At 40.4% G+C, this 27,580-nt stretch overlaps 1 protein-coding gene across 6 annotated transcripts in view; it reads right to left on the bottom strand.

Annotated features, from left to right (window-relative positions):
- The window catches only part of GADL1 (glutamate decarboxylase like 1), a 92,517-nt gene that overhangs the window by 32,518 nt on the left and 32,419 nt on the right, over positions 1 to 27,580 (bottom strand). For 5 of the 6 annotated variants that reach the window (XM_075418961.1, XM_075418963.1, XM_075418964.1 and 2 more), the window contains 6 exons: positions 25,923 to 26,039; positions 19,035 to 19,099; positions 18,715 to 18,796; positions 11,266 to 11,465; positions 6,838 to 6,889; positions 4,118 to 4,207 (listed from right to left, as the gene is read on the bottom strand). In XM_075418961.1, coding sequence (XP_075275076.1) covers positions 4,118 to 4,207; positions 6,838 to 6,889; positions 11,266 to 11,465; positions 18,715 to 18,796; positions 19,035 to 19,099; positions 25,923 to 26,039 — 606 coding nt within the window. The remainder of the gene's footprint in view (positions 1 to 4,117; positions 4,208 to 6,837; positions 6,890 to 11,265; positions 11,466 to 18,714; positions 18,797 to 19,034; positions 19,100 to 25,922; positions 26,040 to 27,580) is intronic. The other variant, XM_075418967.1, reaches the window with a different exon arrangement.

Genomic DNA, 27,580 nt, shown 5'->3' with positions numbered 1-27,580 from the left:
TTGCACACAGATCCCAAGTGGGGACTTTTCTTGTGGACAAACCTGGGCTTGCTGCATTTAATGTTGTGGTTATAATCTGTGTCATTTTTCTCTTGTTCTTCCAAAATATAGAGGGAAAATATTATTAATATAACCAACTGGAGGTCTTGTTTTCCCTTCCCATTCAAACCTCATACCGTAGTCAATAGATATTTTGAATACGTAAAGAATACTGAATCGGGTCCTTGATTAGTGTTTGATTTATACCACAAAGACCACAAGATTCAGAGGTTGCCAAGGCAACACCACTTCAACCTCCTTACGTTTCTGCTTTGATATGAAACCTCTCATTATATAAATATATCACAACACCAGTCAGCATGACAGGCTATTTTACAAATATGCCTTCAGATAGCAGACAGCTACATTCTTCTCTTAAGCGGGGGGAGGAAAGGCAGGAGAGTAAGGTTACCTTTTACTAAGGGGGAGAGTGGAGGGGCTAAAATGACATTCCAAGCTATATAGGCTTTATTATGAAGTTGTATCCTGAGCCTTCTAATACAGCCAATAAATTTTGTAGTATTTGGCCAAAAGTCCACAAAAGGGCAGAAAGCAAACAAAACAAAAACCGCCAAACACACCACACAAGTAGAGTCTGAGACTGAGATGCTAGAATTTTGAGTAATTGGAACTAACAACTGTGTATGAAAGCTCTACTGAACCATTGGAAATCAGATACTCAGGCATATGTTGTTTGCAAAGTTTAGCAAAGCATAAAAGACCTACCAGGAACCTACTGACACTTTAACCTCAGTTTTGAGCTCTAAAGTGGTACTTGGCAATATATCACTAGCCTTCTTTACTGAGCAGTGTTCAATATGCAGTAGTTTACCTACGGTTATGCTCCAGGATCCTTCGGCAAAGCCACGGTCCCACAGGAAGAGGGCTCTGTTAAAGATGGTTACATCTCCGTCTCCTCCTTAGCCTTCTAAACCACACTGAATCTGAGCAGACAAGCTGATCCAGAATCCACAAGGCATGGCTGGCTGGCTGGGTTAGCAACAGGATGGTGACCGTTCCGGATGCACCCCTCCAAACCTTTCCTTATGCCCCAGCACCCTCTGTGCTGCCAGGACGCTTTCCAGAGACATCATTACCAACTATCACCTGATTCTCCGTCATCTGGAGACACTCCAGCACGAGCTGAGCAAGCCGACCTTTGAGTTTCTGAAGAGAAGGCTGTTAGAGTAAGAACCCGCATGGATATTTGCAGTTATGGAAAAAGAAAAATAGATAAATTGGAACGGTCTGGGCTTAAAATTTTTTACATCTTGGTTCCATTTCCGGAGTGTAATTTCCAGTTAGGCTTTTCTGGCCACGGCTTGGTGACACGCTGGCCACCCTCGGCAGCGGACCAAGCGGTGGGGGCTGCCGGCACGCCGAGCACCGGCAGCACACGGGCCGCCTCCCCAGCCAGCGGCGGGAGCACCGAGCCACTGCCCCCAAGACTGTGTCCAGTGCCACGCAACCCTGGCTCCCCAGCTCCCGCGAAGTGCCCGCTTGCACGGTTTCTGCAAGAAGAAATCCTGACACCTTTCCACATAAAGTGGGCCATGGAAGCTGGAGAAGAGCCAGCACAGCAGAAAACCTTCAGGGTTATTTTGCATAGGACCATGCAAATGCTTCACGAAGCTGAGGACTTGAGATCACAGCTATTTGCTTATCAACTTTCACTAGCACTAAAACTCACATAACTAACCTTAGAAGACAGCATGTTATGCTGAACAATATCGCTGAACAAGCAGCTGACTAAAATCAATTACTTGCTGAAGGGATTTTTAAGATACATTTCCTTAATTATTGGCAGATGTGCAGGTCAACAAAAAGGAAGATTGATTTCTGGATAAACAGAATAACTGTGACATTAAAATGTTGTGTCGAAAGACAAACTGCGAATTAAAGCATTTTAATGCTCATTTTAACCAAATGATGGGAATATTCGGGAAGCACTCGCAGTCAAGAAACTGTACACATCCCCATCCGCCCACCAATGACATAATGCAACCACCTCTCCGGTCTTCACTATCTTATCACTTACACCTTGCTGATCAGGATGCATTCCTTCTTGCCCAGCCATATTTTTGTACTGATTAATGTCATAGTAATATAATGACTATGCTTTAGCAATGTTAGAACAAATTAACATTAGCTGGAAATGTCAAGTCAGCCTTCTTTTTTATGACCCAGTGCTGTCATCTCATCTGCTCACTGACACGTTGTGTCCCAAACTGACCCTCAGCATCCAAAAAGCAAAGTGACCCCAGACCTGTCCTTGTAGAAAATTAGGGAGGTGAAATAACCATGTTTTAGTTGTGTAACAGGCTCACTCCAGTAGCATCCAAGAACTTCCCAGCAGTGCCTAAAGCAATATAACTAACAACCATCATTTGTTGTTTCCTCTCCCCATCCTCTGCGAGAGAAATTTGTGCCATTCGGCGCCTTGCTTTGCTAGGGAGTTTCTGGTTTGTGGTAGATTTTTTTTCAGGCTTTTGTGGGGAGGAGGGAAATAGGTTATGTTCTAGAATTTCCATTTTGTGTTTCTTAGTGCTTCATCAGAAGAGGCATAAGGATCAAGAAAATGTCACCTTGCTCGTGAAGAGAACGTTTGAGACCTGCAGCGGTGCTCAGTTCTCGGGAGAAACTGCACACAAGTTCCTTTGCCTCCAAGTTCTCTCTCACAAAACGCTGGCTATGAAATATGCCTTTCCAGCATCAGTCTATCTATATCAGCACATAAAATAAAGCCAGGCATCTATTCCTCACCCTAATTGGAAGCACCACAGAGCAGCAGAGCAAAGACCCAGCAAGTTACACTCAGAAACCCACTCACAATATACGTGCCTAAAGCTATTTATTGTGCTTCATTCCTTTCTGCATTAGTCCACTCCCCAGATACATAAATCAAAAGGTGGCAGTTGCAGCATTGTTTCTTCTGTACCTTCCCATTGCTCCTTTCCAAATCATTACTCCTCCGTGGGTAGAGGAGCTGTTAAACAGCTCTGTGTGTGTGCGTATACATGTATACAGACATATACATATATAGGCCTTCCACTAACAAGAGGAAGGGAAGACCCATCCTTGCTTTGTGAAAGCTTGGTAAATGCAAAGCCCTTGTATCCACACTGTGGCTACGCATGGCTTTGTGCTGCAAAAGTTAAGTGTACTTTCCAAAACAATAGAGGCAGGGGTAAGACAGACCTCCCCCCTAAAGACACCAGCATCCAGCATAAATTGAAAGTAATTCCTGCGACAGGAAAGCTGCTGAAAGAAGAGCAGACTTTATAGGAAGTATGCACGTGTACACGGTATGTACAGCATGTACATATAACATGTATACCATACACAAGTATGCGTGTGGTATACGCATCTATGATCTAGTTTAAATTTTTAGTAACAAATAATGCACAACACCAAAGCTGCTACAGAGAGGAACAAACAGTGAATTAAATTCAGTTCCTTGCAGGAAATCTTATTCAGTATAACATCATACCACAGTGTCTGTTTGCTTCATTGTCAATTACCGATTCCCAATAGCTACTTCAAAATTTTACTGCTGCTTTTTGCAAGATCTTCATGATTTTCTACCAGGATGGCAAAGAGATACCAAAATGCTCACCAATGAAGTCTTCCCCATTGTATTCCTGTTGTCATTTATGGGTCGTTTAACATCAGAAATGTATTCTTAAGCACTTCCTCACTTGCATTATCATAGATTATCATAGACAATGCAAGACAAGTTCCAAGGACAACTGTTAAGTGTCTGAAACAGGTAGTGAATACTCTGTCTAGACAAGAGATGCAGACAACACTGTTCCTCTTCTCTCAGCTCTGCCACCCGCTAACAGCTTTGATAGTAAGCTGAATACTTGTGACTATCTGCATCCTTTATATTAAGAGAAAAATTAGCCTTGTCTAAACAGAGAATAAATTTAAAAATCCTACTAACACCTGTTTAAGGATTAAATCCTCATTCTATTGATAGGTTAATCACGGGCAAAGTCAGAGCCTACTTCACATTTTTGTCTGGCACACAGATCAATTGGTAAGCTACAGGTAAGACTGTTCATGTGATACTCACCTGGTGTAGCTTCTGCCAAAATTCAGGTCCATCCTGCATTTTTCTTAAGCTTGGTGGAATGTACCAAAAGCAAATGTTTGCGTACTCCGGCTAAACAGGAGAACAAGTGATTGCTTATGAGATGTAACACATGAAACAATAAGACATATAATAGCTTGTCAAAAAGTTCTGCCTTATTTTTTTTACGGGACAAAAAAGAGCCTTTGAGTTTACACCCTTTTCAGTAAAACTTCCTTCTCCAGCTCACCTTTTGTCTCCCTTTTTTGAAATTCAAAATAGTTTTCACATCATCACATCTCTTCCTGTTGCCAGGAAAAGGAAACCTCTCTGGTTCCCTTTTTCATTTCTTCTTCCTACATACATATTTAACTCTGCTTCACTCACTAAAAATTCTGGTTAGGAAAACATTGTAACAGTCACCGAGAGGTAACTTACAGATTTCAAAATTGAAGCAATTTTAAAGAGAAGAACAAATTTTCTTTTTAGTGTTCTTTTTTTTTTTTTTAAATAGAAGTTTCCTATGATGCATTTTACACAAAAAACACAAACTCAGTTTTTGTCACCATTTAACACTTACATATCTAGTCATTTATTTCTACTGAACAATGCCAGCCAACACTTCCTGTAAAAACTCTCAGTCAATCTTGACCGACAGTATTTGTAACACACTATAATCCATGTTATAATCTACACCACAGTCAAACTCACACACCCCTCTCCCCTCCCACATGTCATCCTTGTTAGTCCTGGTTGAAAGGAAAAAAGAAGTTATACAGGAGCTTGGTAGCTGGGTCACAGAATCTCTTTGCCCCACTGTGAATGCGGCAGCTGCTACTACAATCCCAGGCAGTCTCCTGAACAAGGAGAGCCCACCAGCTGAGTCATGTTCTTTCATGAAAGGGCACTGGGAACTGCTCATATCATTTTCCGCCTCACTTCAAAGAATGCATTAAATACAATTTAATCATTAAGAAGAATATTGTTGTCAGCAGGAACAGAGCTGCAAACCTGCCACCTGCTGCCACTGAATGAAATAAAGCTCAGCTCTTAAAGTCCCATTTCTTTCCCCAAAGAGCATACATTGAGTACACACATAAACACGGAGCCTGAAAAGGCAGTAGCTTCCTCAGGAGCGCAAGCACTAGCTCGCTGTTATGGGGTTTATTTTAAAGCTATTTAAAATCAGATGACAGGACTAGACAGATTGCATATATTACCATATTGCCATTGCCTATATTGCCTTCTTGATTATCTCAGTTTCTTTTCACACATCAAACACATCATCCCCCTCTGAAAATACTATTCGTCCTAGAAAAATTTAACTACCCCCAGCCATGCTTTACTATTTCTGGTTATCTTGTCACAGCTCTTATCCAAGCAGGTAAACAACTATACCGCAGAAGAATTCAAGGTAACTCATGCGCGAGCAGCATTTCCAGGCCATAGAGTGGTTCTCACTACAGGACTTCCCTCAATGCGTGTATCAGAGGATCATCTTCCTGAGCTTCTTTTCCAAAGTCCAGCTTCCTTTTGGAAAGGGCTTGCATAACTGGGCCTAGCTGCCTCCCAGCAGTCTTTCTTCAAATTCTCACTGCTTGTCCCCCTGCCCTCTGGAAAATGCTTTCTTAACCCTTGTTCAACTTCCTCCTCGTAGCCCATACTATAGCACTCCCTTCAATCCCACTTTCAGTCCAGGTGTCCTGTTCCTGCAGTAACTAGAGAGCAATCTCTGCTCTCACCAACAGCTTTCACATCTATAGCAGATCTAGGCTCTCTGCTGAGCTCTACAGTAACAAATAATGGAGAGCTTTTAACAGACTTGCCACTTTAGTAACCCCACCATGTGCTGCTGGCCTAGAATTCTTTACTCCATGTGAAGTTTCCCAGTAACCACTTTGAAATCATCAGTTTGCAAAGTTAAAGTTTATATTGTATGAATTATATGAAATATTTTTTCTATATTTTGTATTTCTTCTAGCCTAACCTGGAATGCTCCTGGCATCAGCCAGCGTAGATCAAATCTGCATGATTATGGTTTGTCAATCTCCACGTGTGGCACTTACTTGTTTTCCCTTCCTCCTTCCTGTGCTCTCTTCCTCCCCATGCTACATACCCAGCTTTCACACACATACACTTCCAACAATGCTGAAGATTTTTAGAAAAATGACAGGTCTTTTCAACATTCCCAGATATTAGCCGCATTAACGAAAGAGAAGGAGATAGGTGGCAGAACAGAGCACTTTAGCTCTGCCCCCTTTACTCCCTCTCCCCTAAGCAAGATCACCAACAGGTAATAAGATGACAGATTCAGCAAAGACAGGTGAAAGCCACAACTTTTGGCTAGTTTTTAGGAAGGTGGATGTAGGAACAGAATTAAAGAAAAACACCCTAGATTTCAATGATGAGTAGTCAATTTTTAGGAACAAAATAGTCTTATCCATAAGTCTGGCAAGTACTAGCAGCCACACTCTTCACTTTCTGTGAAAGTGCTCCATCTATATCCCCTGAGGCAATACAGACCCGGAAGCTAGGAAAATAGGCAGAGGGATGGCAGGGAATACAGAGCCTGTTGTGTGTTCAATCATATCTGTGTATCTCCAATAGATAAAGCTTATTAAATTATATACTACAAATACAAAGTGGCAATTGGCTAAAAAGAACAAAATCAAACAGTAGACATGCCCCAACGACAACACCACTTCAGTTCCATTTTCGCTTACCTCCAAAATAAGCTGAAATCCTTCTCTTTTCTTAATTTCCTCCACTAGGTATCTGTAATTAAAAGAGGCAGGGTTTTAAAACAAAACAAGCAAAGCATACATGCAACAAGAAAAAAGGTCTTGAATGTTTATACATGGGGTTTTTTTTGTTTCTTTTTTTCCAGTTTTTTTTTTTTTTTTTTTTTCTTTTCCACAGCCCAGAGAAACCATAGAGTTAACCTCATTTCTACCTGCTGTGAAAATGCAGTAGCTATCAGTTCCTGGAAACAAATGAAGGCTACAGCCAGCCACGGAGCACTGAGGAGAGGCCAAATTCTGTCCTCAGGCACAGATTTTCAGTGGAGACACATGGCACAAATCGATTGTATTTGCATCAGGCTGTGAACTTTCCCAATGCAAATTTCCATCGACTTTGTTCTCTACAAATTAATTCCTCCATCTCTTTTTCTCAAGTGCTGATGCTGCGTTGCCGTGTCAGTTCATGGTCACCCTGACGTCTCTTGCACTACTACTGTCACCTGGACCTCCTAGTTTAGCCCAGAATTTAAAAGTTTCCACGTACTTCAAGCCCAGCAATTTTCCCAGTACTGTCCTTGTTCCACACTGTACATAACCGTGCACGTTTCCCTTCAGTGAGCCACTGCTGACGCACAACAATCCCTGGGCATCCTATGCTAACACTGCATTGAACCAAGTATTTCTTTTCTCTTTCACCTGTCAGTATGAAAAACACAGAAATCTTCAATGAAAAGATGGGTTTGAAACAAAACTTTGGATCCAAACAGCTTCAATTTATAGAATTTTTTTAAAACATGACCTCAACTTTGCCACGGCACACATCACACAGGAATTCCGAAGCAAAGACAACACTTTGACATAGCTAGGACTGCTTTCTTTGTTCCTCCCCCTCAAAGCCTTCCCAAGGAAAACTCCAAAGAAATCACCTCAAAATCACACAGCTTTTCCATTTCAACAGAATTTTAGTCTTCTACATGAAGATTTTGCTGTCTAACAGTAATAAAACTGGGACAGTTAAACTACTGATTGCGTACAAATCTGTCCTTCTGTTGCATTTACTTGGCATTTTCCTGCCTGCAGCTGCATTACTGGTCATCACACAAATAATTCTTTCATCCACTACTTGAGGAAGAAAAATATTGTCAGAATAACCCCCCTTGGTCCTATCCACATGCCTGAAACCTTCCCCCACAGGGACATCTCTGGCACAGTTGTATCTGCAACACCTGCTATTCGGCAGACGTGCTGCAGAAACAGGTTGGCTAGGGAGGCAGTAAACAATACCCTAGACGATATACATTTTTCAAAATGGAGCATGGGGAGTTGTCACGCTGTTTGTCATTAACGAGTATTGTGCATGTGACTCATTACCTCCAGCACACATCCCTGAGATACGATTGCTGTGGTAGAGTGCCAGTTCCCAGCACACGCAGCTCTGAGTTGCGCCACACTGTGCACTCTTGAGATGTTTCCTCTCTCTATAACAAGTCGAGGTTCTGGGTCTTTTCTGCCATGGCCATTAAGATCCTACTGTGTGCATTTGTTTGCTATCTGGCTGTTAATGCCCACACTACTGTTTAGGTTGAAAGAGAGGCATGCTGAAAGGTAAGCAGGAGGCTAGATATCATGTGAGCGTGCTGGGGAGGACCTGTTTCTCTAGGAGAATTGTCTTGAATAAAATAAGCTCAGTGCTTTTGTCTGGTTGATTAGAAAATATCTGTCTGTGCCGTAAAACCAACATTCAACAGAATCATCAGGCTATTCACAAGACAGTGTCTCTCAATTTAATTTTTTTAAAATAAATCTGAAAAAGAAGCCTATGTATGATCACTTTTTTTTTTTTTGAGGTCTTGAACTGTCAGAGCTGTTTTACAATGCTTAACACCCTTCTCTCTTACCACAAGTGCCTTTTTTTTATACTGTCACCTGACATAAGATATCTGATGTTGGTCAAGCTCACAATACTGTTAATCATTTTCTTAACTACATTGCCAATAGCCTAAGAAGGCAGCCATCTGAAAATTCATCACCCACAATTTATCTTGCCAGGACCATTCGATGGCAGTGGAGCAATTTACTCTGCACATCTTTCCACAGTTGACAGTGGAGTTTTATTATCATGTCACGGTTGCAGAACGTCAGAAGGGCTTGAGTCTCATTGAGGAGTGAAGTGCACAGAGAAGTGGTATTTGCTATGATTAAGCCTTGTAGAAAATGAGGGGTGGAGACCTGCAGTGAAAGTAGACATATGTCTGCTAAGAGTGGGTGTCAGAAGAGGAAACGGGCAGAAAAACTGCAAAGATGATGAAGCACAAAAAGCAGAGGTGGTTATAGTTGTATTCTAAAAGCAATTTGCTTCTATTTTCTTTTTAGTGTAGCTCATAAAGCAACATCCCTGCATCAAAATAATTGGGGGGGGGGGGGGGGGGGGGAGCAGCAAATAACTTTAAGTGATCAGCAGTAGGTGTTTTTAAAATAAGCCTTTCCAGATAGGTCGCATCACAATGTTTCCTGGGATATCTAATACACAGAAAACATGATTCGTCTCCAGAACAAGAAGAAATTAATGGAATAGCCAATAAGCAAAGTTTGATGCGATTGAAACACATGAGTGCAATTACCCTAAAACCTTTGCAGCTTTGCCTGCCCATGGGAAAAAAAAAAAAAGTAATCTTGCTCTTAAGTTCTATAGTCAATGGACTAGTTCCAGAACTAATCCAGGTCTGTGTTCAGGAATGCTGAAATACTATCTTTGCAACATCAAAGTAAAACCTACTGTAACAAATTAGGAAGAAGGCTGCACAGCTGTTGAGTAGTTAGGAAACCTGGCATAGTGCCCAGTAAACCTGATGTCTCAGCTGCAAAGTGCCTATGTCCATGCAAACTCAAGATAGCAATGCAGCTACTGTAAAGAATATACTTCATCAGATAATGACTAAGAATTAAATTTTTTCTTAAAGAAAAAAAAAAAGACAACTCAGACACTCCTTAGAAGCGCTACTAGCTGAATCTTAATGTTCAAACACAATATCGATCCCAGAAAGGTCATTAATCACTACACTCTCAGTCAAACGACCTTGGCCAGTGACCTTGATAAGGCTGAATTCTCCTACTGATAGTGGAATGAATTACTTGCTCTGTACAGACACAGAACAGTACATTGCTTTGCAACAAAAACAAGGGGCAGTTTAACCAGAAGATATTAAGGAACACTTAACAAGCCAAACAATGAGTGGCTTTAAAGAAATAAAATAGAGAAAAAAGCCACAGCTCATTTGGGCTTTTCTGGTTTTGCTTCTTTCTCTTTATTCCATTCTAATTCACTCTGGATTTAGGTCATGAATATTTTTACCTTTTCTTTAAGTGACTTCGTTAAAGTGAGACTAATCCTTTAATTTTCACTGGAGTAAACATTCAGTTCTTTTTAACTCGATAGTTTATATCAAAAATAAAATGGCAATATGATAAGAGTGAGTGTTTTTCAATATTAATGTTTTGACTTATGGTAGTGTGTATCTAGTCCAGGAACTGGTAAAGATTTCATTGTGGTTTGTCTTGTACAAATTCTGAACAAATATGATACTTTAAGTAAATTGTTTTTAATGGGGCATTATCAATATTATTTCTTCTATCAGAAGACAAAGCAACCTGTGTATGGAAGCTTACTCTCAGAAACTGAGGCATCACTATCACTTTAGAAACACCTTCTAGCAAGGATTTTGCAGAATTCTCTTGCGAAAACTCAGTTCTGCAAGACCAAAAGCTTAGTAAAATTGAATAAGATGGATGAGGAGAAGATGACAAGAAAAAGGTGCTTCAGTTCCTAACAGAATATACTGTAAGCATTAAGAACTTCAGCAAACTTGTGGAGAAAAAACAAGCAGTATCTCAGAACAATACATCTTCATATACCTCTACTACATCCTAACTTCAACAGTGTCCTCATACACATTTCCCCACATCATCGGCTTTCTGCATTTCCTCAGTCATGAGGAATGAAGTGAACAGAACAACGGCTAATTCACTTCTTGCCAGACACAGCTCAGAACCTGGCATGTAAGGCTGCTTTTACATTAGCAGCAGAATACACAGTTATGAGTTAGAAAAGTGTGCGTTGGCAAACCTGTCCTATGCCTGGTTCAGATAACATAAATGTTAATGTCAATTGATAGTCTAATTTGGACTTCTATGTTTACCAACATCCATGCTTATTGCTAAAAGTAATAATTGCTATTAAATATTGTAGCAAATGTAATAACACTAAATATTATTGCTGTTAGTGCCTCCTATTATAAAAAGGAGAGGGAAAAAAAGTAAAAATGTGGTCTGTTGCAGGATACAGAGTATCAGCAGTGTCAACTTTTCAGTCATTTAAACAGACTGGACATATTCAAAATTGCGAGGCTGTACCTGGCCAAAGCCAGTGCCCTGTTTACTCTCTCCTCGAGGCCTGTGGTTCCCAATGCTTTCCACATCAGCCAGAATTTGAATGCATCCGGACGCCTGCTGCACTGAATGGACTTGTCACCAGTGTCATAGGTGACATCGTAGAACTTGTCCTGCTGGAACAGGTATGCGGCCTTGGCAGAGTAACACTTCTTCAGGAGGCCCTATTGGAAACACAATAGAGACTTAGATTGCCGATAAGCATTTTCAAACCTTTTTATCTTCACAAGCCAAAGCCTTTTTTTCCTGTCTGTACCAACCGATTAGTAAAACAGAACTAGGTGCGCAGGAAAAAACCCCAAGCTTATGGTGTGGTTTAAGAACCCCGGATGAACTTGAACCCAGTGAAGTCAGCACTGACAATAAGGAAACTTTTTTTTTATTATTATTTTCTTCCTGGTGTCACTGAAGAGTTGCAGTTTGAAGAGGAATTATGGCTCAGATATCAAGAAACTGTGGGTGTGGGTACCGTGCAAACAGCTGCCCAAAGACATACATGTGTGGGAAAGTGGGAGAAGGAGAAGCCTATGTCCACTGCTCCAGTCTACAGATTGGAAGAAGAGCCTCTGAGGAGCTTCCTACGTGTTCTCAAATGGCTCAATACATTCCTTCTTTTGTCTGACAAAACTTTACATATGGCACAGTTAGTTGAAGGTAAGGCAGATTTCAGCCGCCAGAATTCAGCCCCCAGAAATAAATGTTTAGCCCTTACCAGAACAGACAGTCACTGAGGATTTAGTATAAGCTATCTGACTGTTTGAGTGGAAACACCAACCGGAGATTAGTACAACCCCAATTTTTGTCTCTTTTTCAGTTCTGGCAATTTTAGCATTTGAAAGTAAGCCTCAGAAAAGATACTTTTAGCGTACTTAATTATGGTTTTTTAATCAAATTATTTTTATGCGGCAATTCCCAGCCTCCAACTTCTGAGAGGCTGCCTGGGCAGAGATGAGCAGCAGAAAACAGACAAAGACAAATGAGTACAGTGGCATGTTCCAGCAAAGAACAAAGCTGGGAAACAGAAAGCAGAGAGGCTGTTACAGGTTTAAAGGTGCATGGGAAGAGAAGAGGCATAGGACTGGTCACTGGCTGAAGAATGAAATACTGAAGTGTACTCTGTAATACTACGAAGTAGAGAGAAGGGCTGGCAAAAAGTAAGTTACGAAAGGAGAGATTAGGATGGCTCTACAAGGGGCCCAGGAGAAAGAAAGGGTTGTAGATTTGTCAGTGATATTAAAAGTGGGTAAGAAAAAAAACTAATCTGTAAGATAATACTAGAATAGAAATTCAGGTGAGGTCAAAAACATGGCTACAGCATCAGCTTCAGATCTCCAAACATGTATTTAAGTGACAGTTGAAACAGAAGTCTTCCACACAGAACAGACCAAGGAACAGAAGCGGACAGAATAACAAAAGTTGCTCAACAGTATCTTAAACAGCACAATTCATTTTCCAATTCAACATCACTCTTCAATTTGAATCAACTGAAATATCATTTTACATTTCATCCATTTCTCTGCATCTGCTGCAAGCCTGATTCTAAAGTGGCAGCCAGTGTCTGCCATCACTCTTAATCAGAGCATCATATTCCTGTAACAGTAGTACAATTCTTGATCTACATTACAATACACTACTGATAACTTTGAACTAGCAATAAAATAGAGAAAAAAGGTCAAGACAAAAAAAAAAATCCAAAGGAGAGATAATCCACTGACATACACAGAATAAGTCTCCCTCTCTCCTAGCCTTTTCAATTCCCTCCAACACTAAAACCAAAACAAACAAAAAACCCACCTGCGCACCTATTCATAGAGCACAAAAGGAGTACACCACCAAAGGTTTCTCTGCAACTTCTGTAGGGGCTTAACAATCCCATTGTAGTATCAGGGGTTTGCAAAAAGGACAGCAAATTCGGTCTGAACTCTCTACCCACAGGACTGGTACATTCAAGCCTTGTGAAAAGACAGTTTGGTGGCAGCTTGGCTGAAAAAAACAGGCAGCGGCTGCTCTCCCTCTGCAGTCATCAAGAGTGATAATGTGCTGCTGCAGCACATGGTAGCCATAGCTGGAAAGCCAATGCTGGGCATGTTTTTTTTTGCAGTCTCTAAGATTCTCACACCCACTTCCTAACTTTCTCAGAAAAAGAAAGGCAAGATGACGACATTAGAAACCAAAGAAAAGTTAGCACTGCAGCATCCATCCTTCACAGTTTTTCTACAGCTTTGTCTTCTTTGGCTAGCAGCTGCACAACAGGAACAGGAATGGAACAGGAATCTGTTTGTCAAGCCACTATGCCCTATTCATTTATACCTCCTTACCTTGATTTTCAGGGGAAATAAGAGTTTACTAGACAGAGTATTTAAAAAAAAATAGGAAAAAAGGCAGCAACAACCAGAGATTTAAGTTAATTGCTTTGTCTCTTACTGACTTTAAAATTTTGTACAGTGTTTCTGCCGTGTGTATATACCAGAATTGATCAATGTGGTACTATCTTCTGCCTTATCTGAATGTAATACAGCTGCACAATAGAGGATATCACAGGATATTAGTTCCCCTCCTGCCTGTTGTCTGAGAAATAACAACTTTTGTTTGTCACAAGAAACCTAAACTCAGTTGGTAATATTACAAAAAGACTGAGAAGTTCACTTAAGGTCACAGTACAGCTGCAGAGTTTTATGGTTTAAAAACAAATGCTCTAGAGTGAAGCCACAACAAAAACAAATAGTACCATCTCTCTGATGAACTCAAATTCCTGCAAACACATTTCATCTAAAAAAAAAAAAAAAAAAAAAAAAAAGAGCACTGCCCTACTCTCCTGGGGTATCCAAAGCTGACAAGAAGCGCTGGCTTGATGATCATTTTCTATCTGCTTATCTTACTAATAACACAACATGTTCAAGAAATCCTGCTGAAGATATTGCCTACTGCCAACCTCCAGAGGCAAGTACAATGATGTCCTCCAGCACATCACTAGAGCAGACAAGAGAAGAAACAAAAATCATGCTTTGTGTGAGAAAGAAAGAAATATGCCAGACCAATGCAAGAAGCAAGGTGCAAGAGAAAGAAGGGAAGAGAAAGGGAAGATTGCAGAACAGAGTTTGGGTGGGGAGGACGGCAGAAGAGGAAAAAAATTCAAGATAAATTTTATGCTAAAGAAAGCAGTTACTCCTGATTGCTGCTGTCTCAAAAGTAATAGACTCAAACGTGCTGAAGACATAAAAAGTCATCTCATTTTGCCTAGTTAAATGATGGAAAAGTAGAAGGAGAAAAAAAAAAAATGCTTTCTAATAACATTCTCAGTCCCAAGAAGACCCCAACAGTTTTCCACACAGTAACTGGACTGTTCCATCTGTTCAGAAGAATTGCAAACAAATTTCATTAGACCTGCCCCATTTGATTAGTGTGAGATTCATTCTTCAGCATATTTCATCTTTCTGCCCTTTGTACAGAGACTAATGGTACTGCTCTGCCTTATACTGGGGCTGTTAAAGTTTAGAAAATAGAAATACTATTTTCATGGAGGCCCCAATCCACTATGAAGTTTCAAACAGACTTTGGTTTTGATAAAGTCTATGGATAGTTGCTGTGTGCTCTAATTAATGGTAAATACATGAATAATTATTGATACTAAAATCAATATATAAGAGCTCTCGTTTCATAATTCAACGATTTTTCTCATTGAACATGCTTACCTACAGCAAGCCTTGTGGTCTCTTTCCATTTCCATTGCTAGTTAAAAGTGAATTTCAGTTTCATTAACCAAACATCTTTTTCCCCCAAGACAAACACCTTCCTGATTTGCCTCATCTGAAGCAATAAGGACAATATTTTGAACAGCATACATGAAAATTCCCAACAGAAGTGCAGTGCAAAAGGCCACTGCTGTAATCCACTTAAAGGGGTGAGCAGCAGCTCTCAGTTGTACTAATCCCAAGCAGAAAGTAATGGGAATCAAGTATTTCCTGCAGCTGCCAGGCAAAGGAATCAGAGAAGCGGATATCTTTGTGATACTGCTAACAATGAAGAAGAGATTATGCTGTAGATGGCTACCATGACCACCTCAGTCAATTATATTCTGTGCTAAACTAGGACTTCATTAGCTACATTCTTTAAGGCTTAATTTTTAACTATTAAGTGAAAATTCTGCACATCACCTAGAACTGATTGCTAATTACCTAACCTAGTGCTACACTCTAATGAGTCACAAAACTTTGGCATTGGTGATAAATATTAGTTCTCTATTTATTTGGTGATAATATTCATGTTTATATGGATTATAGCATGGACAGACTGGAGTATCTCTTTGGTCTTACAGGAGTACGTACAACGCAAGACTGATTCATAGCATTTTAAGAACATATAAGAACAAAGTTGACTCAATGTTTTGAGAATATCAGTCCATCTAGCTTTGTGTTTAAACAGTCATTGCAATTCACGCCACAGCAATACAAGTCTTTTCTGAGTAAGTCTATCTTTTTACCAAAGTGATCAAAGTTACTCAGGATATGGTAGTGAAAATGGAATAGCTGTGCATTTCTTGAGTGCTTTAAGCACTGAAGAACTACTGTGATTGATCTCAGCTTTTAAAGAGCATTAATCAATCTCTTTCCCTTTGGTGACAACACTTCTCCCTTCTAATCAAGTCAAACACATATTTCTCTTTTCCATCTCTACCTTCTTTGGAAATCATTCCAATTTTGTTTCACTAAGACTGTAGGATGCTCTTTTATCGGCATTTCACTGCAGTTTATCCTTTTCTTTAAATCTGTAAGGGAAAATATTTGAATACAATGTTTCATTCTAATAATACAGCTGCAATGTCTTAAGCCTATTAACATTGCTAAACCACATAGCTTTATTGAAGCCATGTGGCAAAAAAAATACCCAAACCAAACAAAACCAGTCACTATTACTTTTGCTAATGGGAAATTAGGATGTTACCACTACATCAGAAATGTGATGACTCCTTCTAAACATCATCTTTTCATATACAAAGTGAAATACAAAGCTGGGGCTTGTTAAATGATCTATACCTTTAAAAAAAAGAAAAGAGAGAAAGAAAAACTGAAGGGAATTATTTGTCCACTTACAAGCACCCAGCCATAACCCTGAGGTAGTCCACTGTTTCCAAATGGACCTCAAAGCAAATGGGAAGACTGGCTAACGAAACTTCCTTAATCAGACCTTCACAGTGAGCTCGTGCTTGATTCGTAAATAGGACTTAACTTCTGTGTTTGCTGCTCTGATTTCTCGAAGAATTCACCACTTCAGAAACTGCCTGAGGTTCCTTGAACATTCTCTAGCAGAGCAATGAATGCCAAACTCTTCCAGCTCCCACCAACACATCCTAACCAGGGTGAAGGAATTATGTTCACATCTAAATCTGTGCTTCATCTGTAGCCATAGGTACTTAAGTAATGTAAGAGCAGTGGAACAAGCTCCAAAGTGAGAAGTCAATACATGTAGTTTTCCTTTCTCTTACTGGTGTGAAAATACCATTTTTAACAGGAAACTGGATTCAGCTGCCTGTTCTGGTAAGGAGAGGATCAAAGTAAAGGAAGGCCTTTCTGCCAAAGTGTCTTAAATATGCATTTGATCTTTCTTTCTTGAGCATTTATATTCCAACACTTTCAAAAAGCTGATAAAGTACTCAAATTTGTATGTGTGTCTGTTTGCATATAAAGACTGCACTGCCACATACACAAAACATGTAAGTGCCAATTTTCCAGGAATTAAACAGAGTAAAACCCCTTTTCTCCCCATACAGAGAAAATCATCTGCTTTCCAGAACACGTCTCACCGTATAACAGAATATGATTGTATGATCAGTAATACTTGGGTTTTCACCCCTCAACGACCCAGGATTCAGCTTTACGAGTCTTTCCAGCACAACATTGCCTAGCTGTGATTTCAAAGTCGAATAGAATTGCTCGACTAGACATTACACTCCATGGAAGAATACAGAAAGGCTGCCAGAGCCCTGAAGTTGGAACAGTGTTTGTAAACTGACTTTAAATGGCAGGGCAGTTAAAATATTTAATTCCATCTCCATTTCTTTCCTCTGTCTCCCTGAGAAATTTCCACTCTTCAGCGCAAGTAGTCTAATCATTACCTGGGGCTATATCTATGTACTGGGCCTAATTAGTTAAAAATATAGCACTGAATTCTTCCCAAGCCTGCAATTAAGACACCACATTAATCTTAGTCAATAACTCATTCTACTTGCTTTTTGTCCTGGAATAAAGATAAAGTGATGGACGGGTAGTCCTGGAGTCTAATCCTCTTTAATCCCACAGACTGCAGTCTAACGAAATGAGGAGGCACACTTCTCCTTGCTGTCATGCCGTGTCTCACCTCTGACTTGGAGCAATCAGCTCCAAGAGGGTGCTTATTAGCATCTATGCTCTTTGGTCCTCATCAGTTCTTACTACCAGAAGTTAGTAAACAATTACATGGACAGCTAACCACTAGCAGCTGAACAGAAACTATCAGCTGTTTTGGCAGAGATTTATAAAAGTGATTTACAAACCATGCCACAAAATAGTGATGCAAACCTCAGGGACTCCATATCCTCATGATGTTCAGTCATAACCTACAAAGCATAAGTTAAAACTCACCCCTGATGGTGGACAATGGGCATAAGTTTTAGCATGGCTGAGTCTGAAATGGGGTTTTAAATAATTGACCTCTTACCGGTTTCTATATTAAGATAGAAGAATTCCACAAAGATAAGCAGGGGCTTTTACCACATTGCAGGCTCATCTCACTTTCGTGCCACTTAAGATCAGAGCTCTGTTGTTTGCTTGCTAAACATTTTAATTAGCCATGGCTTTTGGAAAGTCTAAATCACCCTGGTGATGAGGAAGAACTAGCGGAGTGAGGAAAAAAGGCTCAGCACCTTTATCTCCATGTGCTCCCACTCCTGTCCCTCTCCTTTCCCAGTCTGGTGCACCCGTGCAAGGGGATGCAAAGAAGAGCTCTGCCTACTTTAAACAGACACAGTATTGCTGCAGTCCCAATGGATGACAGCTATTCTGAGGACTTTGATGAGGTTTAAGTGTTTAAGTGTTTAAGTTTTTAAGTGTTTAAGTGCTGCAGACCCAGGTGACAAAATACTCAATTCTGAATGCAAATTGTGTACAGAAGTTAACTAGCAAGGGCACCAGCTGCAAAATGTGACCACTGGTGAGTACTATGACTTGGATCAGTTTGAGCCTGCTCTCTTATTCACCCTTTATTAATTTTGTGATGAAATTCAAAATAATATCATTCAGCCTTTGCACTGCAGTATAGTAAAACTGACTGCAATTCTTTTCTAATTATTTCTTCTTCCATATTACAGCAATGACAGCACACAGCAATAAAGAAAAAAAAAAGAAAAAAAAAGAAAAATATAAGGACAGGAGGACTTACAGAGCTGTCTTTTACCAGTAGAGCACAGCACTGGATTCCTGCCAACAGCATTTTATGGGGATTCCAGGCGACCGAATCAGCCCTGCGGATTTTATAAATGGAGAAAGGGAGGTGGAAATTGCACCTATAATCATGGGTACTAGAGAATCAAAAATGGCCAAACACACTGCATTTTTTTAACCCCACCCACCCACAGATTCAGAAATCTCTCCCATTAATAGTAATATGTATCTTGGAAAATACAGCTCTCATGGAGGCTAACAGGCCACACATCTTTCATCTCAGTCCCTGGTAAATGCACTCAAACTAAATCAACTTACCTGTGGATGCCATGAAGAAGTCTGCAATGCTTCTTCGATATCAAAGCCGAGCCACCCCAAGAAGCCTGGTGGAACATTTATAGAGCCAAGACAATATTATTTGTATAAAGTTCTTTTGATAATGCTTCATCTAATAATTTCTGAAGATGTTTTATCTCATGTAAAACTTCATTTACTACACAATCAGTGGGCTAAATTTTGCCTGCAGTATCATCTACTGAAATAAAGATGGCAGCCTGGGGCTATGCCTAAAACAGAGAAGCTGGTGGTTTGTGCCACTATGTGCCTGTCTGTGTAAGCAAGGGCAAAATTCACTTAAGCAAATTCCCTGTGAAGTAAGCAAGGCTCCTCAGAGATGCACAGAAGGCATCAGTCCACAAAACCTCCCGACTCAGCTTATTTTAAAAAAAGATTGACACATCTTAGTCTAATGAAGAAAAAAAAAAAAAAATCACTGGTGTGAAGATTCCTGACCTAAGCATGGAGAATACATGCTTGTTCAGCTTTTGGGTTTGTTTTTTTCTTTTTCCTTGAAAGAAACAGATGTGATAAATTCACAGACCAACTAACATCAGTATTTGCTTCATAGGCCATACTTTAGGAATAAGATCTGCTGTCTCTGGGAGACAGGAACAGTAAAGGCTCACAAGGGAAATGAAAGGTTAATAACTTCTCTTAACACATGTCATTCTCATTAATGCAGTACATTAATGCACCACATCATATTTTATGTGGTCATGCTCACAACATCCTTGCTGAAAGGGCTGCTGCTCAATCTACAGGTAGCACCTAAGGCAGGAAATCATTTGCCTGAAACTTCACAGTTATCCTGTGACAGAACCATGACTTGAAACTGGGTTTCTCCACCTAGTCCAAATTTGCCATGTTATGGGAAGACAATCAAACTAAAGTTCCTATTCATGGACAAATTTTACTTTTCTCATTCTATGATTGAATAAAGTCAAAACAGTCACTAAGTTATTCCCTAATTTTCACAATTCATAAGCAACCCATTGAAATATAATAAATCCTTACAAAATTTGTGTCCAAAGGTGTCTGTATTTGAAAACGTTGACATTTTCACACTGTTTCTGAAAAACAGGACTAGAAAGGCCCTCAAGAGGTCATCTCAACAGTGTGCCACGCCCAAATGCAGGATCAGCCATACTCATCTCATTTCTGTCAAACGCTTGTCTTTTCTAGAGATTATGAATCAATAAAGACACCCAGCTTGTGATTAGCAAAGTGAAAACTAAAGTGCAGAGAGACATCCGCAGCTGCTGCCTCCACAGTACTACTGGCACTACTTTCTGCCTTTGTTTTAAAAACTGCTGCAGGAGATCTGGAAGAGAGGGGTGATAGCACTGGAAGTCCAGGCATCTCCACCACCTTTCTATCTCTGCTTGAGCCACAGTACTACAAGATGAATTTGTGCTCCATGCTGCTTTACCTATTTCAAAGACCAAGTGCTTAGGGATCCAAGGCTGGCAAAGAACCAAACACAAATGAGAAGGCACTGAAGACGACTGAGGATCACTGGCTTGTCTGGTTTTAAAGATGTCTAATGATGTACGATGCACAACTTAAACCATTTGTGTTTAATGGTAATAACCCTACTGATTTAAAGTGTCAGTCCTAAACACTGTTACCTTGTCATACCTGCAGTGGTAAAGTGAACAGATTATTCCTTTTCTTTTTGCAGCAGCTTTTAAAGCATCTGTAGACTATTACATATTGTCTCTATCTTTTCTAGTCTAAGTAACATCAGCGCTTTCAATCTTTCCTCATTGGTCATAATTTCTAAATATGGTTTAAATATCGTTCTGTTTATTCTCACTGCTTTACTATTTTCTAATCTTCCTCCTGTAGGTCCTTCACCTTCTTGAAATGCAGCTTTTTATTTAGACACAAACTAGATAAACCAGGTGGAGCACCAAACCCAAAGAGGGAATTATTTTATGTACCTTTTTTACTCAATTCTGAAAGACATTTAGCCCTGTTTGAAAATGCTTATGATTGCTGACTCGTGATGTACTGCAAAGCCCAGATCTTTTTCTGAAAATCTGCTGTCTAGCCAACAATCCCCAGACTGTGTTTGTGCAGTTGATTATTACAGCTTAAACTTAGTGCTCTGTCTTTACTGAACTGTAGCCTAGTTTTTCCACTTTTTTCTTCCAGCTGTCAAGATCTCTGATTTCTAATCCTGTCCTCCCACTGCCTCTTGCAGCAGTTTTATGTCATTTTCAAATATAGTCAGAATACTCTTTTTCATCCTAGTTAATAATGAAAATACCAAATAATTTCTAACCTAGGATGGACCTTTGTGGAATCCTGCTCAAAATTGTCTCCCCTTTCAGCAATGAGTCACTGGTTACTGCTCTCTGGGTACAATTTTCTAGCTGGGTTTTCAGTCTACCACACCTGCAGCTTGGCATGTTTGTCTGGTTTTGAAAGGTCCTGGAGGACAGGAGAGGTGCCCAAAGACTGGAGAAAAGCCAACATCACTCCAGTCTTCAAAAAGGGCAAGAAGGAGGACCCAGGGAACTACAGGCCAGTCAGCCTCACCTCCATCCCAGTAAAGATGCTGGGGCAACTCATTCTGGAGGTCATCATTAAGCAAGTGGAGGAAAAGAAGGTTATCAGGAGTAGTCAACATGGATTCACCAGGGGGAAATCATGCCTGACCAATCTGATAGCTTTCTACGATAGCATGACCAGCTGTGTAGATGAAGGAAGAGCAGTGGATGCTACCTCAACTTCAGCAAGGATTTTGACACAGTCTCCCATAACAACCTCATATGGAAGCTCAGGAAGTATGGGCTAGACGAGTGGATGGTGAGGTGGATTGAGAACTGGCTGAATGGCAGAACTCAGAGGGTTGCCATCAGCGGAGCAGAGTCTAGTTGGAGGCCTGTAACTAGTGGTGTCCCTCAGGGGTCAGTACTCAGCCCAGTCTTGTTCAACATCTTCATCAATGACCTGGATGAAGAGTTAGAATGTACCCTCAGCAAGTTTTCTGATGGCACAAAACTGGGAGGAGTGGTGGATACACCGGCAGGCTGTGCTGCCCTTCAGCGTGACCTGGACAGGCTGGAGAGCTGGACAGAGAGGAACCTGATGAAATTCAACAAGGGCAAGTGCAGGGTCCTGCACATGGGGAGGAACAACCCCATGCATCAGTACAGGCTTGGGGCGGACCTGCTGGAGAGCAGCATTGCGGAGAGAGATCTGGGTGTCCTGGTGGATGACAGGTTAACCATGAGCCAGCAGTGTGCCCTGGCTGCCAAGAAGGCCAATGGGATCCTGGGGTGCATTAAGAAGGGTGTGGCCAGTAGGTCGAGGGAGGTTCTCCTCCCCCTCTACACTGCCCTAGTGAGGCCCCATCTGGAGTACTGTGTCCAGTTCTGGGCTCCCCAGTTCAAGAAAGACGAGGAGCTACTGGAGAGAGTCCAGAGGAGGGCTACAAGGATGATGAGGGGAACGGAGCATCTCTCCTATGAGGAAAGGCTGAGGGAGCTGGGCTTGCTCAGCCTGAAGAAGAGAAGGCTGCGAGGGGACCTTATAAATGCTTACAAATATCTTATGGGTGGGTGTCAAGAGGACGGGGGCAGACTCTTTTCAGTGGTGCCCAGCGACAGGACAAGGGGCAATGGGCACAAACTGAGGTACAGGAAGTTCCGTCTGAACATAAGGAAGAACTTCTTCACTCTGAGGGTGACGGAGCACTGGAACAGGCTGCCCAGGGAGGTTGTGGAGTCTCCTTCTCTGGAGATATTCAAGACCCTCCTGGACAAGGTCCTGTGCAGCCTGCTCCAGGTGACCCCGCTTTGGCGGGGAGGGTTGGACTATATGATCCATAGAGGTCCCCTCCAACCCCTACCATTCTGTGATTCTGTGCCTTTGTGATGAGATATTGCAAAGACACAATAAAGTTAAACACTTCTTCTCCATCCATGAGACTACGGAAGGAAGGTAGATTGATGAAACTAGACTGACACATTTTGTTTATGACAAATTCACCCAAGAGCAATGCAGGGTAGCTCAAAACACAATGATTATCACCTCTGTCCCATTCAATGTAATTGGTAACTAGGTATGAGAAAATTACTGTGTTTCATATGCAACAACCCGCTCACAACCAATTGATGGGAATCACAGTGGTCGCAGTGTGATTAAACTAACCACCTAAGCACAGGCTAACAGGTCAAATCTGATTTTGCATACTGGTCTAGCCATAGCAAAAAAAAGTCAAAGTAAGGACCAGCATATATAGTATTGAAAGCTACATGAACACAACACACAACATACATAAGTGTTGGAGCTCGACTGCATATTGATGATGCAAAACAAGTCATTAAGAAAGGCATCATGGATGTAAGACAGAATGCAATGAGCAACATGAATGTGTGTATGAATACTGTAATGTGCACAAAATAAGCCTGGTTACAGTCTCTGCACTTAGGATGTTGAATGACTTGACTGCTGAAGACAGTTTGGGCTTATTGGTATTATCTTCTTAAAATAACTATTTCCTCTTTAGGTTTGTCTCCATGTGAGAGCTTATCTACTATTTCTGACTTTATTGAAATTTATCTTCCTGAAGCCCACTGATTTTATGTTGACACTCTCCATTTCGCCCTTCCCAAGAATCCTGAGCTTTATCATTTCATATTTAATGAAAATAGTCTCCTTAAGGCAAACATATCAATTCTGGGGATCAGAAAATATTCTGAAATGAGATACATCAGTGTACATCTGGAAATAACACCACTGACATTCATAGAAGATATTCTTATAAACAGATCTTGAGAGCATTTGCAGTAGATAATCCTGATTCTGAACAATGATACACAGAAAGTCCTAAATTAGACAGAACTTTCCCTGTTTTTTCATCTTTATTTTAATTGTACTGTGTCTTTTTTTCCTCCAAAGTTATAGCAGGCCCAAACAGCAGTACTCACTTGCTACAACTCAGACTGAATAACGTGTAAATCATTCAACAAGAAACCAGGCCTTTCAGAAGAACATAGATCCTCAAAGCTTTCAAAAATATTATATTCTTGCCTATGAGGCTAGAAGGAGGCAGGCTTGCTTAAAAATAAAACAAAAAAATCCAACTCTTCACTATTTTTGCATGCTACTTCTTAATGGCAGATGCCTGGTCTCACTGTAGTTTTTCACGTATTATTCTGGTAAACCTATTTCTAACTGTGCTGTGAGTAAAAAAAAAAGTCACATTACGAATTACAGTCTGCTCTTTTTACCATAGCGTATTTGTTTATACATGAACGCCTGATGTCATGCCCGTGGAAAGCTTTTAGTCTTTTCCCCATACCCTGTTCTCACATAAATACAGCTAGGAACTTTAAACAAAAGATAAAGAAACTGCCATCCACTCAACTTTTCATAGAGGGTGAAAGAAAAGATGGAAGAAACGCTGACAGAACTCCTGAGAACCATTGAGATGTTCATAACATGAATCACATCTTTACAGAACGATTAATCTTCCAGACTTTAAACCCAGTTTATTACTGGACATTTGTCCTTCTGCTGGGAATCAACTAACATCTAACAACTACAGTCACTGTTCAAACAGAAAATTAACTTTAAGATACTCACCAACATTTTTACCTTAGTTTAACATGAGGCAAAATTTGAAGAAGAAAGTTAATTCTTTACAAACTCTATAAACTATGATGCACACAGTTCAGAATATGGCCCAGGCTCATCCCACCTAATTTTCGTTGTTCAGCTACAGGTAGTGATGTTAGGAGAGTACTCATTGTCCTCCCACAGCTATTAGAGGTGTCTCCAGCCACGTCTATTCAACTCACCTAAGATCCAACACAGATTCTGAATATATCCCTCTTTCCATCAACTATACACAGACACGAAGAGACTATCACCTAATGTGAATGATGCACTTCTGCTGAAAATCGATTGGGTTGTTCTGACCACCACCTCTCACCAGGAGGCTTTGGAGACATTTTAAATACAAGGACTAAATTCTACATCTTTGCCTTCAAGTCAGTAAGAAAACTCTTGACTAACACATACAGCGACTTATTAAGACATTTATTTGAAATACACATCACTGTATGCGATTTTTCTTTAGATACTCAACATTAAACAAACACTTCAAAAATTTAGAGCAAGTCTAAGTATCTCTGTTAATGTTGGCTCCAGTTTCTCTCATCACTCTATAGCTTTTAATCAAGCCTCTCTGAACTTGCTGCATTGCAATTATATAGAGAATGAAATTTTAGAAAAAATGAAAAGACCTAGTTTTAGAAAAACATATTCACAGCTCTTTCAGGTCATAAAAAGGCTCAATTATTATTCCAAAAAGATTCATGAATGAATTTTAATATCCTAACCTAAAATTATAAAGAAATGAGAAAACAAAATTTTCTGAACAATTTAGGAAAGCATAAGATGATCTACAGGAAACTCAAACCTGTACGTATGAAACAGAATAATTTATGACTGGGTGAGTCAGAAATATACCTTTATTCTAACCTGTATGAACCATACACCACAATTCTAACGTATCCATTCTCCAACAGAATGTGGAAAGAATCCGAACTTATATTCATATATAATCAACCTTGAAGCATTTTTAGGAGGTAGCAAGAAGAAATTGATTTTAAAATAATTTTGAAATACAACCTGACAATGACAAAATAGCTTTGACTGCTTGCTGTAGCTAAATTATTTGCTGTTTTTCAGCACATGTAACAGAGACAAATCAGAATGTATTTCTGTTCTCCATGCAAAAAAAAGTTATTAGAACCCAACTTACTTCTACAAAGAAACATCAACAGTGAAAGAAAAATAGCAATTATAAGAAAGCAATGCTAAACAAAAATACACAGTATATAAACTCACGTCAACATGAAGCCAGAGGCCATGCTTTTCACAGATATCGGCAATTTTATCCAGAGGATCAAATGCTCCCAGCACTGTTGTGCCTGCTGTAGCACAGACAAGAAATGGTGCTGACCCCTGCAACAGGATTCAAAACAAAAAAATTGACATCTGCACTGCTCATTTCCTCTGGTATATCTGCAGAGCTAAAGTCTAAAAAGGTCTAGGAATGTAGGACAAAGATGAGACAGTCTATATTTTAGTTTCCCAGCAGAAGGTACTGCATTTAGAAGTGCTGACTTTTTTTTTTTTTTTTTTAAAAAAAAAAAAAAAGGCATTTCCCACTTCCAGTTAGCACCATCCTAGGGCAGACTTCACCAGAGTCAGACTGTTTTGACAGATGCTATTTTTGTCAAGATCAAAACATAACAGATATTTGACATCTCTCTTTATACGCTGATTTTCATTTCTCAGTCTTGCACATTTTACTACCATATTTGCTGCCATTCTGCCAAATGCAATAGAGCTACCAGCTCAGCCAGCAGGCTACCCATGCAAGGAAATGACTCTGTCCCTCTAGGGGTTCCACCTGCGCTGTCCCTACAATGTCCTGTTCTCTGCCTGGTGAAGGGGAACCTTCAGCAAGGTAACATGATTTGCCTGAAGCAGCGCTGGCAGGGCACATCCAGTGACTGCCACAGTCATCACTATCTGACCCCAGAGCCTGGTCTATAGCAAAGCACTTTTCTCTTGCTCCTACCTCCATCTAGAAAATAGGAAGGGCTGCAGATGGTAACTGGGTGCTAGGAGAGAGATCACTGGAAATCTCTTGACAGTTTTCATTCAACTAATAGCAGGGGTGCAATTACAATAGCAGACTAGGTCATGTAGCCTGGCACATGTATGTGCCTGTGCCTACTTAGGAGCAGAAACTGAAACAGGGAAAAGAATTGGTGGAGTCTGTAACAGCTCCACAACATTGAGGGTATCAGCCCCAGCAATGACTTGCAGTCTCACTTGCAGGTAAATACATGCTGAAGGATCTCCTCTGCACGTTTCACCATCTGGCCCACAGCATGACAATGTAGTTCCTGAACAGGCACTAAAGTTGTTATTAAATCGTACAGTCTGGGATCCCTGGAGTTCATTTGCAGTGCATTAAATCTCTCAGGTGATGCAAATCTCTCTGCTGATGTAACTCAATGTAGCTTCGCTGAATCACCCATCTGAACATGAGAAAAAAAACTTCTTTACTGTGAGGGTGACGGAGCACTGGAACAGGCTGCCCAGAGAGACTGTGGAGTCTCCTTCTCTGGAGATATTCAAGACCCACTTGGATACAGTCCTGTGCAGTCTGCTCTAGGTGAACCTGCTTTAGCATGGGGGTTGGACTAGATGATTTCCAGAGGTCCCTTCCAAACCCCACCATTCTGTGATTCTCTTTGTGGTGAAGCTGAAAAATCAAAGTCTACTCATGAGTCTTTGAAATCTGATCTCTCTCTTTTTTTTTTTAAAGGGTTGCTATTTTAAACATCTACTTCAGAGACAGGTTTGACGCATTTTTACACTCTGACAGTATTATACTTCTCTAATAGCGTAGATGGCTGTTAGAATGGTGCATAATTATGATTTATTTGTATTTCAAAATTTGTTTACAAATTGCTAAAACAGTGGAAAGT

The sequence above is a fragment of the Opisthocomus hoazin genome, chromosome 4 (assembly GCF_030867145.1).
Source record: "Opisthocomus hoazin isolate bOpiHoa1 chromosome 4, bOpiHoa1.hap1, whole genome shotgun sequence".
In the NCBI taxonomy this organism is placed as follows: domain Eukaryota; kingdom Metazoa; phylum Chordata; class Aves; order Opisthocomiformes; family Opisthocomidae; genus Opisthocomus; species Opisthocomus hoazin.
The sequence above is the reverse complement of the archived record's forward strand: the minus strand, read 5'-3'. Positions and strand labels throughout refer to the sequence as shown.